The 19,836-nt window shown below is 35.9% G+C and overlaps 2 protein-coding genes across 3 annotated transcripts in view; one reads left to right on the forward strand and one right to left on the reverse strand.

The window, feature by feature from the left end:
• Positions 1 to 19,836, reverse strand: part of ALDH1A1 (aldehyde dehydrogenase 1 family member A1) — a 182,979-nt gene that overhangs the window by 143,736 nt on the left and 19,407 nt on the right. The window lies entirely within an intron of this gene.
• On the forward strand, positions 1,608 to 15,274 carry LOC116475156 (cytochrome P450 1A1-like). The gene is given in 7 exon segments (XM_032164301.1): positions 1,608 to 2,202; positions 2,205 to 2,416; positions 4,286 to 4,409; positions 8,934 to 9,023; positions 9,104 to 9,224; positions 12,177 to 12,263; positions 14,905 to 15,274. Coding segments are annotated over 7 exon segments (1,599 nt in total).

Consider the following 19,836-nt stretch of genomic DNA (forward strand, 5'->3'; position numbering starts at 1 on the left):
TTTGTTTCTCTAAGAATTTGAGAAGTGTGAATAGTTTAGTTGTGTTTTCTTTTAAGAGAGTGGAAATACTAAATTTTCCTTTCTAAGTCACTAGGCTGCATTCTCTATCGACTTTCCTCTTCTTCTGTTTATAGTTACCATAAAATGCAATAGTTAATAAAAATATTCTGCATGTATATAAAGCATTACTATTATTATTATTTTGGTTAGGATCCTCTTGGTCACAAGTAACAGAAACCAGTTCTAGCTAGTTTAAGTGGGAAATAATTCAACCTGGGGACAAGAGTGTACCTAGGTCTCCTGAAGGTAGAAGTGGTGAATGTAAGATCATGAGGCCTCTCTTTATCTTTTATTTCTTTCCTTTCTACTTCATTTATTTTTCCAACATGCTTTCTTAGGTCCACCTGACGGGTGAAAGACCACCAAATCATATCTTCAGAACTTAGATTATATAGATCTAGCTGCCCAGAGAAAGGATGATCTTTCACAGTCCCCTTCCCTGTTCCTAAGGAGGATTTATCTTGGGCTAGTTGCCCATTCTTAGATTAACCACCCATGGTCATAGAGCAGAAAGAATTGAGAAAGTCACCCTAATAAACAGCCTGGGAAGTCCAAGGATGGAGGGAGCAGGCAAACAACCAATTAGATATCCATTAAATGGCTTGTAATTCACAAAGTACTGGTTTTTTTTTTTCTTTTGAGACAGAGTTTCGCTCTGTCGCCGAGGCTGGAGTGCAATGGTATGATCTTGGCTCACTACAACCTCTGCTTCCCAGGTTCAAGTGATTCTCCTGCCTTGGCCTCCTGAGTAGCTGGGATTACAGGCATACACCACCATGCCCGGCTAATTTTTGTGTTTTTAGGAGAGACTAGGTTTCACCATGTTGGCCAGGCTGGTCTCGAACTCCTGACCTCAAGTGATCCACCAGCTTCGGCCTCCTAAAGTGCTGGGATTACAGGTGTGAGCCACTGCACCTGGCCCCAAGTACTTTTTAAAAAATAATAATCTGATTTGATCCACAGACAATGACAGACTACTCTGCAGCCAATTCTCTTATGGTACTTTCCACTTTCTAATCTTATTTTTATTTACCTAGTTTCCTCATTAGTCTGTGAATTTTTGTTTTGTATTCTTAGTGCTTGATATTGGGGGTGTGGTAAACATTTACTGAAAGAATGTGACTAAATCTGTGAGGTAAGATAGTTAGAGGAGAAAACTGGGATTCACTGAGGTTAAGTGGAGGCACTGAGGTCCCGCGAATGAGTATAAAGTCAGCTGCTGGAGCCTCAATCCTTTTCCAAGTCACCAGACTGCTTTCTCCATTGACTTTCATCTTCTTCTGTCTATGGTCAGTGACTCACGTTGCAGGATTTTGGTCTGGTGATTAGAACTGTGAAAAGAATCAAATTAGGATAAAGATGCCATTCATTTTGCAAGAATTTGATTTTGCTCTTTCAGTGCATCAGGTAAGAAGGGCTTTCGACTAATCTCAAAGAGTCTGTACTTTCCCCCTAAATGTTTAAAGGGAGAGAGGCTACTTAGTGTATGTCTAAAACTACAAAAATAAGATAGACATTTTTCTGTTTTAGGTGTTGTGTTCCCAAAAATGATTCTCGACCTGGCAGTCACTCCTGGAGAGGTGACCACTTCTCTCATCGTTTTGGTGATGGTTTTTGTTTTTGTAAGAGCTCTCAGGAGCAAGGGCAGAAAGCAGGTGTCTCCTCCTGGCCCTTGGTCCTTCCCCATCATAGGGAATCTTCGCCAGCTTGGAGATCATCCTTACCTTACGTTAATGGAGATGAGGAAGAAATTTCTCCTCAAATTTGGCATGGTGCCTGTCTTGGTGGTAAATGGAATGGAAATGGTGAAACAAGTACTACATAAGGATGGGGAGCATTTTGCAGGCAGACCTAACATGCACACATTTTCTTTTCTGGCAGGAGGAAAGAGTCTTTCATTTTCAGTGAATTATGGAGAGAGTTGGAAACTTCATTAAAAAATTGCCTCTAAAGCCTTATGAACTTTTTCTAATGCAGAAGCAAAATCCTCCACTTGCTCTTGCTTACTTGAGGAGCATGTCACTGAAGAAGTTTCTGAACTGGTGACAGTCTTTGTAGAGTTGACTTCCAAGAATGGCAGCTTTGACCCCAGAAATGTGATCACCTGTGCGGTGGCCAACGTTGTCTGTGCCCTTTGCTTTGGCAGAGATATGACCACAGTGATCAGGAATTTCTTACGATAGTTAAAACGAATGACGACTTACTCAAGGCCTCCAGTGCAGCTAACCCTGCCGATTTCATACCATGTCTCCACTACCTTCCACTGCAGATTATAAATGCTCCCCGGGAGTTTTACCAGGCCCTGAATGGGTTTATTGCACTACACGTACAAGATCATCTTGCTACATGTGATAAGGTAAGGATTTAATCTTATACTGGCACAAGGGTTATAAACAAACGATAATGGTGAAATGCTTTGAATATCATTGGTTCTTTTCACTACAGTTTTGTCACAATGACGTGTACCCAGGCTATTAGTAAATTTGAGGTCCAGACAGTGAGATTGCATGACAGCATTACTCAGTTCTCATATAAAACCCTAAGAAAAGTTCTGAATTCTTTAATCCTTAAAAAATTTCCCCAGAAACGTAAATTTTCTCAGTGTGTGCATAGGGTATATACTTGTATTATGAACGTAAATATAATTGTTATTTAATCTAAATCTGTTTCTAACTTTTTTTCATGAAGGCTTATACTTTTAAAATCCAATTATGGTTGTCTGGTGTATTTCTAACTTGCTGCTTCTAAAGGTTGTTTAATATCTCTTGACGTGACCCCTTTGCCCTGTACATTTCACCCATCTCATATGGATACCCTGATTGTTTGCAACTCCTGGCTTGCACAGAAAGTGCAAATATTGAATATTGTGATAAAACTAAGTAATTGCCTGATAAATGATGAAGAATAAGTGAGTTCCTTGAAGAAACAAAGCAATAATTTCATCTCTCCCATTTCATATCTGGCACCATGATCTCAGACTTACAGGTATCACAAATATTAGCATATTTTTAGCAGATAGTATTTTTGAATAATTACAAAGGATATTCTATAGGAAGCTTTCAAATTACCTTCCTCTTCCTCTTGAGTTTCTTTGTTATACAGACGTGAATTTTAAGATGAAAACAAATGTATTAAGTTCCTGCAGGTGGCAGAATGGACCTTTCTTGTGAGGCTGTCAAATTATTTGGGGCCCACTTTGATGGTCAGCAGAAGAATAAATTTCTGTCTTGAAATACGTGTGTACTAGGAAGAATCCTAATTCACAAGGGCAATTTGCTGAGATGAAGTCATCAAGAAAAAAATAAAACATCAAGAGGTGGGATCATTAAGCAAATGAAGAGGTGTAAGTAGTTAAGTTCCTTCCAATGAAAAAGAAGAGGCAGAAGACCATCTGTTTCAAGGTACCAGACGGGAATTCTAGATCAGGTATAGTAAGTATCAGCATTTGTAAGGTGTATAAACTTTTATTCCCATTCTCTCAAATACCCCAGCCCTCCCTCTTTCTCCATGGTGCCTGAAGTGAACACAAAATCCTTCCAATAGATTTAAAAACCTTTTATTGGCAAGGTGCAGTGTCTCACACCAGTAATCCCAGCACTTTGGGAGGCCGAGGTGGGCAGATCACTTCAGTCCCGGAGTTTGAAACCAGGCTGGCCAACATGGTGAAACCCCATCTCTACTAAAAATACAAAAATTAGCCAGGTGTAGTTGTGCATGCCTATAATCCCAGCTACTCGGGAGGCTGAAACAGGAGGATCACTTGAACCCAGGAGGCTGAGGTTGCAGTGATTGGAGATCACGCCACTGCACTCCAGCCTGGGCAACAGAACGAGACTGTGTCTCAAAAATAAAAATAAAATAAATAAATAAATAAACTTTTTAAACATTGCCAACCAATTTCTCTGTAATAAGTTATAGAGAATGCTGATATTTTCAAGTTGTGCTTATAGATACAGGAACTCTTTTTTATTAATTGAAAGAAGTTCCGAGGAGAAAATTGAGTTTGGTAACTTGGTTTTCTATTCCACACTATCAAGATTAAGCATTACAAATCTTAAGCAAAAATGGTTGCAAGGTTTAAGATGATCTGTTTACATTCCTTATATTCCAAGACTCAGTGGGTTCCCTTCAAGTTATATGGTGATATGGCTCTTCCTGCATGGGATTTAAATTGATATACAACATAGACAGGGATGAAAAGTCATGCTAAGATTTGTCTCCTCAGGATCATATCCGAGACATTACTGATGCTCTGATTAATGTATGCCATAACAAATATGCTGCTACCAAAACAGACACCTTGAATGACAGTGAAATCATAAGCACCGTGAGCGACCTCTTTGGAGCTGGTATGTCAGAGAATTTAGCAACACGTAAGACCAATAAAAATTAGTTGCAATTTGTTGTTATCCGTTGTTCAGAGTTTACAGGACTTCGCTCTTCCTATATCGGCCATTTTATCTAGTTGATCTCACATCGTATACATTTGTTATCTATCTTCTTACGTCATTCAGAAAACTTCATTTTGATCTCAGGAGTAGAGACTTGAGTTAATAATAGCCCACAGTTAATGGTGCCTTCACATTATTGTCCATGAAATGACAGTCCTTGTTTATTACTTTCACTTCCAGTCCCTTCACCCAATCCATTGACATTTATTCTGAAACTATTAAAAGTGATATTGTTTTTGTTTTATGTATTCTTATAAAATAGGCTTTTTGTATTATCATGTACTTCATGTAAATATAATTGTTATTTACATCTAAATCTGTTTCTAACTTTTTTCATGAATCTCTGTACTTTTACAAGCCAACCATGATTGTCAGGTGTATTTCCAATTGGCTGCTTCTAAAGTTCATGTAATATTAGATGTCTGGCACCCCCCATATTTTATCCATCTCATGTAGATACCCTGATTGTTTGCACCTCCTGGCTTGCACAGAAAATGCGGATATTAAATGTCGTGCTAAAGCTAAGATGACCACTCTTGTACATGAATTTTGCCTCCTTTTGAAATACAACCTTATGCTAAGAAGCAGAATTTCTGGGTCAACTAATGAAAGAATTACTGAGTTTTGATGCACATTGCTAAATTCATTTTCACAGAGACTGTGCCAATTCGTACTGCTACCATATTACTCTCATTCTTAAATTTTATAGTTTCCTTTAAAAGTCATTTTTTATCTATCACATTTATTAGAGTTCCTCTAAGATACTAGACTGCAGGAAGCCAATTCGAAGTATAAGAAAATATAAAATATCATAAGCATTTTAGCAGTTTCATTTTATGTGGAATACTCCTCAAAAGTATTTATTTTTCTTCTTTATACCATATTTATTGGTAATTGGGCTCATTTGTTTCTAGGATCTATGCATTTGTGATCATGAATTCTCTCTGCAAACAGAAGCATTTGTTTTGATTTGTATTATTTTTCCTCATGCAAATGCACGAGCCCCCACATATGTGTGTGTGTGTATTTATTATTTTAATCATGATTTCAATTTGATGGATTATTTCATCTGATTATTTATTATAAAAATGTGACCAGGCTGTACTTTGTATTTTCTTCTGATAACTTAAATAATGCTATGTACAAATATGAGTATTTGTCAGAACATTTTTAAATGCCTGAACATTAGTGAGTACTAAAGACTGTGTGTGCGTGGGTGTGATAAATACATCAAGTGAGTTTTTTTATTTATTTTTAAATTGGCACATAAAATTGTATGTATTTATAATATGCAACATGATGTTTTAAAGTATGCATACATTGTGAAATGGCTAAATCTAGCTAATTAAAATATGCATTACCTCACACAGTCATCATTTTTGTGGTGAGAACACTTAAAATCCACTCAGTATTTTTTAAGAACACAATATATAATCGTCAACTATAGTCATCAGACTGCAATAGATCTCTTGAACTTATTCCTCCTGTTTCACTATAATTTATTTCGATCTTGATTCAATGAGATAATATCAATATATTTCAGAAATATATAATACTTCCAAGATTATCAAGTAATTAGCAAATATAAAATTATGGCAGATGACAAAAATGACTAGGATAGAGAATAAAACCATCTGACATGTACAACACAGTTAAAAAATGGTTTGGGTAAAATGTGCACAAAACAGTATTCAGTATAATGGATTACTATATAAAACATTTATTTGCTAAATAAACATATCCAATAGAGTTTATATTTTAATGTAAATAGAGGAATAATGAAAATTAATAAAACCATAAACTTCCACATGTACCTGCTACCTCACTAGTGAGATGTAATAAAATATTTTATTAGAATAAATCAGTGAGCTCTAAACCATATATTTTAGTAGATAAAATTTGCAAGCACTCTGTTCCATCAGATCTACTATAATTATTAAGATTTATGTTTCCATATTTAACTTTTAAAATTGATTGTAGAAATAATTTAGTTTCTTCTTTGGGTATAGGGAGGTTTTCCCAAAATCATTGATTTTACTCTCAATGTTTCAATAATCTACCAAGATAGATAACTGCTGGTTGCTTAAGCCTTGATATAAAAAGCAAAATTTATAATAATCAAAATAAAGATCCTGATAGTCACACAGATAGTTATAAATCTTGGATATAAGGTCCATGGCTCTACCGTGAGTGAAAGCAGGGTTTTGCATGCACTATTCATGGCATGTTCTTTATTCTAGAGAATAAAGTTCCTTGTGCTAGAGAATAGAGTTGATATATTCCACACAGAAGTCCAAATTTTCACACTACACTGTACTCTGCTATAGACATCACGGTCAGTAACTTTATTTGAACAGCTTACCTTTACAGTAACTTATTGCAGTATGAAGTTATATTAGAAATTTTCTGAGTTAAGAACTGAAGAAGCCACTGGCTCACTATGAGAGATTGCCATGTTCAACAGATGTGAAAACAGGCTTACAAAGTGAAGTTTGGAAAGGAGCTAACTCTGTTCTGCAGCTATATCTGGGTATATTTATTGTGCATATTGTGATGCAAGTTGTTTAGAAAACAACTACCTTTGTCTCTTGTGTGATCCATGTAAAATATTTTACCATTTCTATGATGCAAGTTTCTCATTTGTAATGTGAGGATAACTGTGGCCCCCATCTCAGATGACAATGTATTTAAGTGGTCAATGTTTGATAAACATATTGATCATTACCCATGTTGTCATCATCATCAGGAAAATCTAGAAATTAAACATATTGATTTAAAAACTCATTTTTTACTACTGGTTTTATAAGATTTGAGTAGGAAACACAATAACATTACTTTTGGCATTAGGTCATCATAGAGGTGAATTTACGATTACGACAGTGTAGAAGAGCTTTTTAATGTGGAATTTCTGAGTTTTAGGTTTTCAAGAATTGATTGAGTACATTCTTCGATGTAGTAATCATAAAGTAGCCCTTGAAAAAAGATGAAGTTCGGCATACAGAGTTCTTTGCTTTTATTTTCAGTAATGAAACCATTTAGCTGATGTATGGATAATCTCAAAAATAAAGATACTCTGTTTAAAGAGTGAAATCGAAACTATAAAATATACATTAAAACTTATTCAAATAAATTGAATCTGGTCAACCCTTCATTATGTGCTCATATAATGTTCAAATTTAAGTATTGGCTCTGCCTTTTATGAGTTCATTCACCTTGAGCAAAACCCATAATGTCTTTGAGGTTCAGTAAAATTAACATAATTAGTTATACATTTCCTATCTATATTACGATTTATAAAATATGTACTATATATGTATGTCAACGTATCATATATATGTTATATATTGTGTGTATACACACACACACACACACACACACATACACACATACACAGAGAGAGAGAAAGAGCACACTCCTGGATCAGAGTAACTACTCAATAACTTCTTATTTTTATTACAAATAATAGCCATTATTATTATCTACATCAATGGTGTTTATTATGTAATACAATGCTTCCTGTGTTTTCACTAGTCTTATAAATAGTACTTATATATTTTTAAAATTTTATTTTATTTTTAATTATGTTTACAAATATACAACATTTTAAAGTGATATAGTTCAGTACTATTGAGTATATTCACATGGTTGTGCAACAGATCTCTAGAACTTCTTCATCCTGCAAAACTGAAATCCTGTGCCCATTAAGCACTAATTTCCCCTCTCCTTCCTTGCCCTCGGCAATTTCCTTTATGCTTTGTTTCTATGATTTTGACTACTTTGGAAACCTCTTATGAGTGAAGTCATGTAGTATTTGTCCTTTTGTGATTACCTTATTTCACTGAGCCTAATGTCCTCAACGTTTATTCATGTGGTGGCATGTGACAGAATCTACTTTCTTAAGATTACATAATATTCCACTGTATGTATACATCACAGTTTCTGTATCTATTCATCCATCAATAGACATTCGGGTTGTCTCTACCTCTTAGCTATTGTGTATAATGCTGCAATGACCATGAATGTGCAAATGTATCTTAAATATCTTGCTTTAAATTTTTTTGGATATATAACCCAGAAGTAGGATTGCTAGATTATATATAAATACTATTTTTAATCTTTTAGAAACTTCCATACTATTTTCTATAGTAGCTACACCATTTTGAACTATCCTAATGGGTGAGAAGTTCAGCAAAGCACATATAGTTTGGAAATGACCTTAATAATAATTTTATTGTGATTCTATTATTTTTTGGCTAGATTTCCTTCTGCTAATTCTTATTCTTAATCTAACTTCTAAATTCTTAATCTAATTTCTTTAGATTTCTTTCTGCTAATTCTTAGCAGTCAAATACGAAATAAAATGAGCAAACTGATTTAACTATGCTTTTTTTCATGACACTCGGTCTCTTGGTTCTTTTTTAGGGTTTGAAACAGTATCAACATATCTATATTGGAGCTTTCTTTATTTGATACACTATCCAGAAATTCAAGCCAAAATTCAAGAAGAAATTGGTAATATGCTTTCAGATGAAAAATATAATTCTTACAATTATCGTTTTTCTTATTAAATCAAAAAATAATTTTCTTTAAAGATGGAAACATTGGGCTGAGACCACCCAGATTTGAAGACAGGAAAATTTTACCATACACAGAAGCTTTCATAAATGAAGTATTCAGACATGCCTCTTTTCTTCCATTTACTATTCCACATTGGTAAGCATGTAATTCTCCTTTAAAACAGCCACTAGTGGTGGGATGGAGGCATTGAAGAATCTTAGACATTGGAATACCTGAAGTTCTTTAAAATGTACATTGTATTATGGTTTTAATATTACTTTAAATCTTATTTTATTTTTAAACACTGTAATAAAATTTTTGTGTTCAGCGAAAGCACATTTTGTGAACATTTTTCATTACTAAACTATGTTTTCATTAACTTTTATTTTATGTGTACTAATCACAGGGTCAGAAAGTTATGGAATGTCCAAACAACAGCTAATCCAACCATAATATGTTTTTGGCTGTGAAGAGTCACGCAAACTTGCTTAATTTCAGCTAAGGAGCCGACTTAGCTTCCTTCTTATATGAATTCATTTTTAGTAGCCTAGAATTTTGCTGGACAGTAAACTAAGGAAGCTAATGTTGTCACAATGAGATTAAACTGAGTATTCATTTGCAGATACTTGAAACTTTATGGAATCTTACTCCAGAATCTTTAGCACACAAATGCATGCCAGCAGAGATTAGGTAGATAGCTTCATTAAATGCATCTGTGGGGAACCAAAGTTCTAGTAGTTTGTTCTGTTTTTATTCCACAAAATTAAAAAGTATTGAAAAAAAAAACACCTGGAATTCTCAGTGTTCGTTCTTCCCTCTCCCTTTAAACAGTGGAATGGGAATATCTCTCTTCCCAGGAAACTGATGTAATCATTTAGTAATTGGTGTGACAGCATGCAGTGTCCTTAGCTCAGTGTCCCAAAGGGCAAGACCGCCAGCTGAGCAGAGTCAAGGCCAGACAGCAAGTGACATAGTTCCCTGTATTTTGCCCCTTGTTTGCTCTCTTTATTCACACACAATGGCTATTTTTTCACAGTGCTCCATTTTTTTTTTTTCTAGCTGCTATGTCAGATCCTCTCTCAGTTAAAGCAAATTTCATTTTAACATAAGTTTAAAAAAATTAAAAAGTTATACCTATTTAAAAGCAACTCTTCTGTCCCAATAACTTTTATAAGGTGACTTAGGGTGCTTCATAAGAGTATTATCTCTACTTCTGCTAAGTACCCAGGAGCAGAGAGGCTCTGCCAAGTTTATAGGCATCGTTTGGAATGAAAGTGATCATCTAATTAGGGCCCTGTAAACTCATCTGAGGGTCTAAGTGATAGAGAGAAATATGTATTAGGACATAGATATTCATTGTATTATTAAAAGTAAGGAAATACATTAAAATGTAAAATTAAAAGAACTACTGCATTGGCTAATGAAAGCAGCATGATATGAACCAGGAATTTTGTGCACACAAAAGAGCTACCTTACTTATATTATTTAAGACTGATTTATTCTATTACACTTGGAAGTTTATTGTTTTTCATTTAAAATGAAAATAAATCAAAGACACAAAATATGTTAAAATAAATTTAAACTAAATGAAATAAGCTTAAGTAAAAGCAGCAAAAGTTTGCTATTACATGTAACATATATACACAGATACAAAAACACACAGGAAAGACCAAACCATATCCTAATAAATATTTATTGCATATGCGTTTCTTAAAAGTTGTGTGGAAAGCCACATATACACATGAAATTTAAGGAACATAAAAGAAGAGAGAGAAACTTTACAATTCACTCATATTTTAATACCAGTGAAATAAAATTTTACATACCAGGTTTCCATAAAATAGAAGCATATAACTTCTATGAGTAGAATCTGAGCAGCTGAATCCCTAGAGGGAGTGTGGACAGGGATGTGTTGAGATAGGCAAGTGGCTATGCATGAGAAAAGGTAACCCTTCCAAAAAGCGAGTCTACTGCTTGTTTGGTCTTCCCCCTTGTTGGGTTTTGAGAAACTCGATAAATAACATTCATATTATTTGCCAAAGCTCAGTACCAGCCACAAAATAGACACAAGTAAAATAGAAATTATATTATTAGCTTTTTAAATAATCAGAGCTAGTTTTCACAATGTGGCTTAGAGCTAGATCTAGTAGACCTCGAAATTGACATACTTCTCTACTCAGTCTCCGGCTAGGTTGAACACTTTCAGGTCTCCTGTGGAAAGACAAAATCTGACCCTCCAAGCTCAGCCTATTTCTGATTGTAAATTAGATGTACCTTCATTACAAATTGGCTAATCTGAAGAGAGAACCCAGAAGTAGTGAGACAATGCCTTCTCTCAAACTCATCAAATTGAAATATTTCTGCTTCTCTTGGGGAAGTGAGTGTGAGAGTAGGTTAGCGAGGTAGGGAGTGCCACAGGGAAACATAAAATGATTGAATCCAATCCATGAATAATTATAGAGGTATAAAGGAGAAAGGCAAACAGGTTTCAGGAAGGAGTTTGAGTATCAGACTAGAAAAACAGAATATTTGCTTTAGAGGCAAATTAGAGACCATCCAACACAACCAACACCTTCGTTTCATAGCTAGGAAATGGAGTCGCGAATAGATTATTTGCCCAATATCCCACTGAGGGCAGCATCCAAAGTTCAGATTTCCTTGCTCCAATTCCATTGTTCCTTCTACCTAGTACTAAAAGGTGTGACATTTTGTCTTTCTAATTTATTAATAGTAGACACAAACACATTGAGCACACAGAAGTACTTAATAATTCTCTTAATCATTTCCTGATGTAATTGGTCTGCCTGCTTATGGTCAACTCTGTCATAGAAATATTGAGATAATTTTCTATGGAAATGTTTAGCTCATGGAAGTGCTTTGAATATATTAAGTGCACAATATGCTTAATATATGCAAGAAAAATAAATTATTAATTTGACAAGAAGTGGAAATTGTTTTAATTAATGAAAGAATGAAGATGTATAAAGATATATTATTACAGTAAAAAAAGACATAAATAAAAATAGCCTGTCAGTTGCAGGTGGCAGTTTAGAGATGGGTAATTCGAATTGACAGGATGTGCTGTAATGCTGTTATTTGCTTTCTTAGTACTACAGCAGACACCACTCTGAATGGCTATTTCATTCCCAGGAAAACTTGCACCTTTATTAACATGTATCAAGTAAACCATGATGAGTAAGTCACCAAAATTAATCTTTGGATAAATTTTCTTGCCTGCTTGGTTGTTTACTGTTTATTAATCTGGAAAAGACTTACAGTCTTCTTAGCCAACCTTCACTCCTGTTTCTCTTGAAAGATATTGGAAAGAAGTTCAGTTTCTCTCCTCATCTATAATGCAAACGGTGATATATTGACACAAATTGAGGAAGAATCCAATATAGGGCAAATCCAATTTCAAAAGTGAGCTCACTGGGAGAGATTGGGGCCGAGGACTTCATGGGCTCACCCTTCGCATAGTCATGGCTAGTACATTGAAATGGAGTCTAAAATCCCCCACTGGAATGTAAGCCACCAAGCAGGGATTTTTTTTTTCCTTTTTTGTTTGTTTACTTGTTCCTCTACCCCAGCACCTGGATCACTGCCTCACACATGGTTGGCACACAATAAATATTTGTTGAATAAAATAGTGTTAGAAGTTCACCCACATCAGCTATGAAAGAAAGGGCTGAGATGAGAGTACCTAATGCAGTGAAAGTGAGGATAATGACAGTGGTGGTGGTGAGAATGATGATTACAGCTAATATTTATAGACTCCTACTGTGGGCAAGGCACAAAATCTTGCAGTATCTTTCCTGAGCCTCAATAGTAACACGATGCTTTGGTGCTATCATGATCCCCATTTTACAGATAAAGAAACCTTCAGCCAGGTTAAACACATTGCCTAAAGTCGCATGTTCAGAAGGTGGCAGAGGTAGGACTCAAATCCAAATGTGTAAATTTTATATAATGGAAACCAAGTGCTTCCTGTAGTGGTCAGGGCTTGATGTCTCCAGTAACTGGTAGAGACTGCATTCTTATGCACTCAGCAGACAGTAAATATGTTATACAGTCTGTTCTCTTCACCCAAGATCTCATCTGACTGATGTTTCAGGCTGCAAGCTGTAAGAGAGGGAAGTGATTATCCTGTGTACCTAATGGCAGCTTCACAATCTCTGTAAACAGAAAGATGGCAGAAGACTATGCATATGCTGTCCCACTGCAACACTTACTGTCACAGAGATTGACACTTCCATTCTCCACACCTAGGCATTTTGAAACCACTATAAGAAGAAATACAGCGTGTATATTTAATAACATTTATTCTTCCTTAGTATAATCCTAAGTATTCTATCAATAATATCCTAGGAACTGGTGATTATAATGAATATTGAGTAATGTGCAAACAAACTGAGTTAACATGGGTGCTCCTAAAGAAATACCATTTGTATGGAGGCACTTGTTTAAGCTGAATGAGTATGTAATTTAAGACTTGATATTATGGGAAAATTCTTCATATTTAATTAATCTAAAGCATAGGTCACAAACTCAAGCACTTATTGAGCAATGAAAAATACCAAAAATAAGTGAATTGCACTTGGTGAAGCACTGTGAGGAGGGGCGGTCATCTGCCGCACCTAACTCAGCTCAGTAAACTATTGGCAAGCAGGACAATGTCCCAATGTTGTCAGCTTTTACAGTTATAAAAGAGAACCTGGAAGATGCACATTTTCATGTGAAATCTGATTTTTAAATGTTGGCAATAATAAATTATTTTTAAAAGATTATGAGAGCAAACCAAAATGTATTGGAGGACTGTGTACAGAACTAGTCCTCTAGGTCTGTGGTCTCTGGTACAGACAGAAACCAGTTTCTCCTTCTAGAGAGATGATGACATCTACACACAAAGAGGGCCAGTCCTTTGTGAAGCCAGGTGGGTCCCTGATACATGGTTTAGGACCTACAGAAAACATGCTAGCATTGGTTGTCATAAACAAGCCAAATACGGTGCCTGTAACAAAAGACAGAGATAGAAGAAAGAATCAGGTATACAGTGATTTGGGAACTGTGGGCAATCCCTCAATTAGAGCTGCTTTCTGGAGACCCAGATCCTCTCTGTATTGTTGTAAAAAGGCCATTCCCTAAACATGTTTTTTACCAGAGTGAGAGATGTGGCCCAGTCTCATCATTCTTATTCATTCTGCTTAAAGCAAAAGATATTGAATATTTGTTACTTTTTATTTATGTCACCATTTTGGAATATTCTTATGAGAATTTTATGGAATTCTTCATTTAAAATAATTAAATTCATGGCTAACCCATACCTTGAAGTTAGCTTGCAGGAGAGCCGAGCTAGAACTGGCTCCTGTATAGGGTTGGGCATGAAGCCAAAACCATCTCAACTCCAAGCAGAACTTCGCACTTCAGCTAGTTCATATGCTTAGATTCTCAGACTGAGTGGAGAGTTTCTTATTTAATTCAGAAAAATTGATGAGATAGATTTTCAAGTATTTTATTCACCAATGAATTGGTAGTCATTTCAGTGAAAATTAAGCGTAATTGTACTAAATCTTATCATAACTAGATTTGTCAAATATTAAAGGAAAAGGTGACATATTCATAATTATATATAATCATACGTCTCCATAAGTACTTATACATATATGTGTATATATACTTCATTTATGTTTACCTCCTTTCTCTATATATAATTTCTAAGGAATATTCTAAACTTAAAGTAGTTCATGAAAAACAAAATTATTGTGGAAAAGTTGCCAACAATAGCAAAAATGAGAAAATAATTTCTTTTTAAAATGTTGTTTTTGTCTATTTTATGCAGAACTACTTGGGATAATCCTAGCTTATTTAGACCTGACAGATTTCTAAACAAAAACAGAGAACTGAATAAAAGTCTCGTCGAGAAAGTTTTGATATTTGGAATGGGCATCCGGAAGTGTCTGGGAGAAGATGTTGCATGCAATGAGTTACTCTCTTTCATCACTACCGTTCTGCAGCAGCTCAAGCTGAAAAAATGCCCCAGAGCCAAGCTAGACCTGACTCCTACATACGGGTTAGTCATGAGGCCAAAACCATACCAACTCCAAGCAGAACTCCACCCCTCACGTAGTTCATCTGCTTAGATTCTCAGACTGAGTGGAGGGTTTCTCACTCAATTCAGAAAAACAGATGATTTGAGTTTATTTAACTAGCAATGTGTAGTTTATTCCCCTGAGCTATGCTATGAATTCAACTCTCTGACATATTTTATCAAGTATGTGGTATAGCTTTAGTTCCAATATGAGACTTACTGTCGTGTGAGGATATTTTAAGATAATAAAAAAGTGTGATGTAAATCAGGGGGTTTAAATCCAGATCTCACACAGTAGTGTCCCGGGTGTCATGTGAGTGTGAGTGGAAGGGAAAAGTGAGTGGCAGATTGACCAGGCAGGCAAGGGGACTCTGTCTACCTTCCCTTTATGCTAGCTTCAAATAAACAGGCATACTCATCTTTGCTTTAAATATGGGGTTCAGAATAAGAAAAAGGTTCTGATGTTAAATATTTTCAGTGATCTAGGGCATAGGTGCTCAGGAGGGCCAGAGAAGGGAGCTAAAGTAGCCTAGCAGAGAGCATTGCATGGTCACAGTAGATGAGCTGGGCTAGAGTTAGAGAAGTAGAGAAAAGGAGATGACAGGGATTGCCTCAAGCCCATTTTTGTATCAGATTATGTATTTTTGTGTATTAAATTTTTAATTGTAAGGCAAATTGGTGTTTTCACAATGTTACCAACTTCTTTTGGTACATACCAAATTTATATATATATATAATTAATAGCTAACCAGGACTGCTGTAATAACAGAACACCAGAGGCTAGGTAGCATAAACAACAGAAATTTACTTTCTCACAGTTCTCGAGGCAGAAAGTGCAAGATCAAGGTGCCAGTGGACTTGGTTTCTCCTGAGGCCTCCCTCCTTGGCTTGCAGATGGCTGTCTTCTCACTGTGTCCTCACAGGGCCTTTTCTGTGTGTGCACACATCCCTGCGGTCTCTCCCTCTTTTTATAAGAACAATAGTCATAATGTATTAAGGCCCCACTCTAAGAGTCTCATTTTAACTTCATTATTCCTTTTTAAAAATTTTTTTATTTTTATTTATTTATTTATTTTTGAGAGGGAGTCTCGCTCTGTTGCCAGGCTGGAGTGCAGTGGCACGATCTCAGCTCACTGCAACCTCTGCCTCCCAGGTTCAAGCGATTCTCCTGCCTCAGCCTCCTGAGTAGCTGGGACTACAGGCATGCACCACCACACCTGGCTAATTTTTGTATTTTTAGTAGAGATGGTGTTTCACCATGTTGGTCAGGCTAGTCTTGAACTCCTGACCGCGTGATCCACCTTCCTCGGCCTCCCAAAGTGCTGGGATTACAGGCATGAGCCACTTCACCTGGCCAACTTCATTATTCTTTAAAGACCTTATCTCCAAATACAGTCACATTCTGATGTACTAAAAGTTGGGATGTCAACACATCAATTTCAGAGTCAGGGGGGTGGTGGGGGACACAACTGAGCCCATAATAGCATGTTATGAGAACAAAACTGGCTGCTGATTTTTAAAAATGCTTTTAAATGTAAGACTCAGCACTAAGCATATGCTTTATTAATTGGATTTGTTAACGAGCTAAGGCATATAAGTGAACTTAAAATGGGCAGTGAAAGAACTAGTATTTCAGATTGAAGGTTTGAGGTGGAGTTGCATTATAAAGGATGTGCAATACAAGCTGGGAGGTAAGAGAACATCTGGGATCTAATTCAACTGGGGAGAACAGTGAGAGAGATGTGGCTCTCTAGATAATGATGATCTTGGCCAAGATGTGACAATGGAAGCAGAGAACTTTTAAGCAATTCACAGACATTGAAAATTAAACTCAGGGCTGGGTATGGTGGCTTATGTCTGTAATTCCAGCACTTTGGGAGGCCGAGGCGGGTGGATCACGAGGTCAAGAGATTGAGACCATCCAGGCCAACATAGTGAAACCCTGTCTCTACTAAAAATACAAAAATTAGCTGGGCTTGGTGGTGCACGTCTGTCGTCCCAGCTACTCTGGAGGCTGAGGCAGAAGAATCCCTTGAACCTGGGAGGCGGAGGTTGCAGTGAGCCGAGATCGCGCCATTGCACTCCAGCCTGGCGACAGAGTGAGACTCCATCTCAAAAAAAAAAAAAAAAAAAAAAGAAAGAAAATTAAAGTCAATACTTAGTCTTTTTTCCAACATAAATAAATTCAACATTCTCTTTGTGAATAAACAATTGAATTGCTTGTGCTTCTCTAAGAGCTTTTGAAATTATTTATATTACTCTAATGGTGTTGTGTCAAAATGAAACTATTCTTACATTTTTACCATAAGAAACTTGTCAAATTTTCTGTATACTCAAGAAAAATGGGAATTATTAGAAACTGTGAAAAGCTTGGTATCTATTTATCTGATATTTTCTTGAAAGAATTGCATTTTTCTAACCACTTTATTAAAAAAAAAAGCAAAGCTTATACTTTCAACACCTTGTATTGTAAAATTCTATTTTGCACTCTTCCTCTGCTCCTAAGGCATAATTAAATAGTATACTATTGGGCTTTTCATATAATTTATGTTTGTATTTTATGTATCTTTAGAAACAAGGATGAGAATAAAACTGGGGAAAGAAAGTGTGAAAGCAAAATAAGAATAGCTTTTCTTTGTCATTTAATATGTAATGATAAGTTCATTTTAATTATGTGTGTTTGCTTATCCTAAAGTAATAATTTGTTTCATGAAATATTTAATTAGAAACAACATAGTATAACTCTCTCTCCCTCTCTCTCCCTCTATATATACAAACTTGTACTAACAAAGACACATTGAATAATAATCTGGAAACTACTCACAGAATCATTATGACTATAGAGAAGTTGATAATATATGGATATATGCATCCACTGGGAATCCAAGATGAGTGAGGTCTTAGAGTCAACATGTATGAAGTACAAAAGCGGAGTTACAGGAATTAAATACCCTGCTTCATACAAGTATATGCAGACACTTACCTCTCCCAGGCCTCCTTGTAGCCACAGTCCCTGGGGGTTCTTGGTAACGTTATAAAGACAAAGATCAGTCTGGAAACATTATCCACTCCATGATGCAAATGAGTGCAGGATGTGCCTGGTCTCAAGTCTTTTACAGAAGAAAACTTGCACCCAAAATTTAAAAGAACAGGATCGCCTCCTACATTGCAATTCTCTAATTTATTCCCAGTTAAACCTATAATTCAGATGAAACATCAACCCATAACAACACAAGAAGAAATCTGAACTATTTTAAAGAAAGGCAGAAGAGGTCTTTGGGGATTTTACTATCTACATAATTATTAATTAGGTTGTGAAATCTGTCCTGGTTTACTCTGGAAGTGTAGATACACAATTTGATATTTCAGATTCACACGGGACCTCCTCACAAAATTCAAGTCATGCTTTAAATAAACAAATACAAAAATCCTATGCTACATGCACTTTAAATCAGAAATAGCTAAAGGGAGTTGTTTTCATGGCTTAACAAGCTATAAAAAGAAATTCCCTGTGAGGAATACCTCCGCTGCATTTCTCTTTAGATAAACAAAAAAATGCAGGATGCAGTCAACGTATTTTCTATCATATACATTGTTAACACTGGAAGAGCCAAAATACATAAAAAAATAAAGGTTTATAGGTCTTTTATCATTCAAGTTGTTTCCAGAGAATAGCGTACTTCCATTCAGTTTGACTATCAGGCCCCACAAACAGTAAACTCTACACACAAAAGTGTTGTTTTTGTCTGCTATCCCTATTTACTGATGCATGGTGCATGAATACATTTCCCAGCATAGTGAGACGATTAACTTACAAAACATTCATTTTAAAGGCTTTTAAAAGTCTTTCTGAGTTTCTGATGTTTTAAGATTCCTTTATTAAACGTAATTTTCTCTTTTCCAGATATTATAGTGCCATTCATTTCTATATGGTGCTGTGCTGGGTTGTAATCATTTGATGATCTCTTGATTACATCCTCCATCCCTGCCCCAATACCTGGTTCCATTCATTATTTTAAGGCTGATCTCTACCACCTGGCAAGCTCCCCAAATGCAGGGGCCAAGTCTGTTTTGCTTCCTATTGTATCCCCAGTGTCTAGGACTATTTGAAGTATGTAATACACATTTAATTGGATTGAATTGGCTACAAGGAGGCTGAACATTCAATCCATTCACATTGGTTTGAATGTTCGGTGAATGATGGAATGAATTAATGATTAAGTGAGTGGATCTAGTGAGAGAACAGGAAAAGCTTTGGCAAAAAGGAAGTGTCTAAGAATGTCTGGTAAAGATAGTATTTCTGATATCTCTGCTCACATTTTAATTTCTACTGTGTTGCTTACAACTCCTCGGCCTAAAAATCTGTTCAGTCTTCTCACACTTTTATAATCTACAAGGTCCAAGTCTCATCAAAGAAGGCTTTAATTTTTTAAAAACATTTTTTGTTATTATTATTTTAGAGATGGGATCTCAGTTTGTCACCTAGGCTGGAGTGCTGTAGCACAATTATAGCTCACTGCAGCCTCAAAGTCTTGGACTCAAGTGATCCTACTGCCTCAGCCTCCCAAGGAACTGAGACTACAGGTGTGTGCCATTACACCCAGCTATTTTTATTTTTATTTTTTGTAGAGGCAGTGTCTCGCTATGTTGCCCAAGCTGATCTCGGACTCCTGGCCTCAAGTG

This window comes from Hylobates moloch, unplaced genomic scaffold (assembly GCF_009828535.3).
Source record: "Hylobates moloch isolate HMO894 unplaced genomic scaffold, HMol_V3 SCAFFOLD_10, whole genome shotgun sequence".
In the NCBI taxonomy this organism is placed as follows: domain Eukaryota; kingdom Metazoa; phylum Chordata; class Mammalia; order Primates; family Hylobatidae; genus Hylobates; species Hylobates moloch.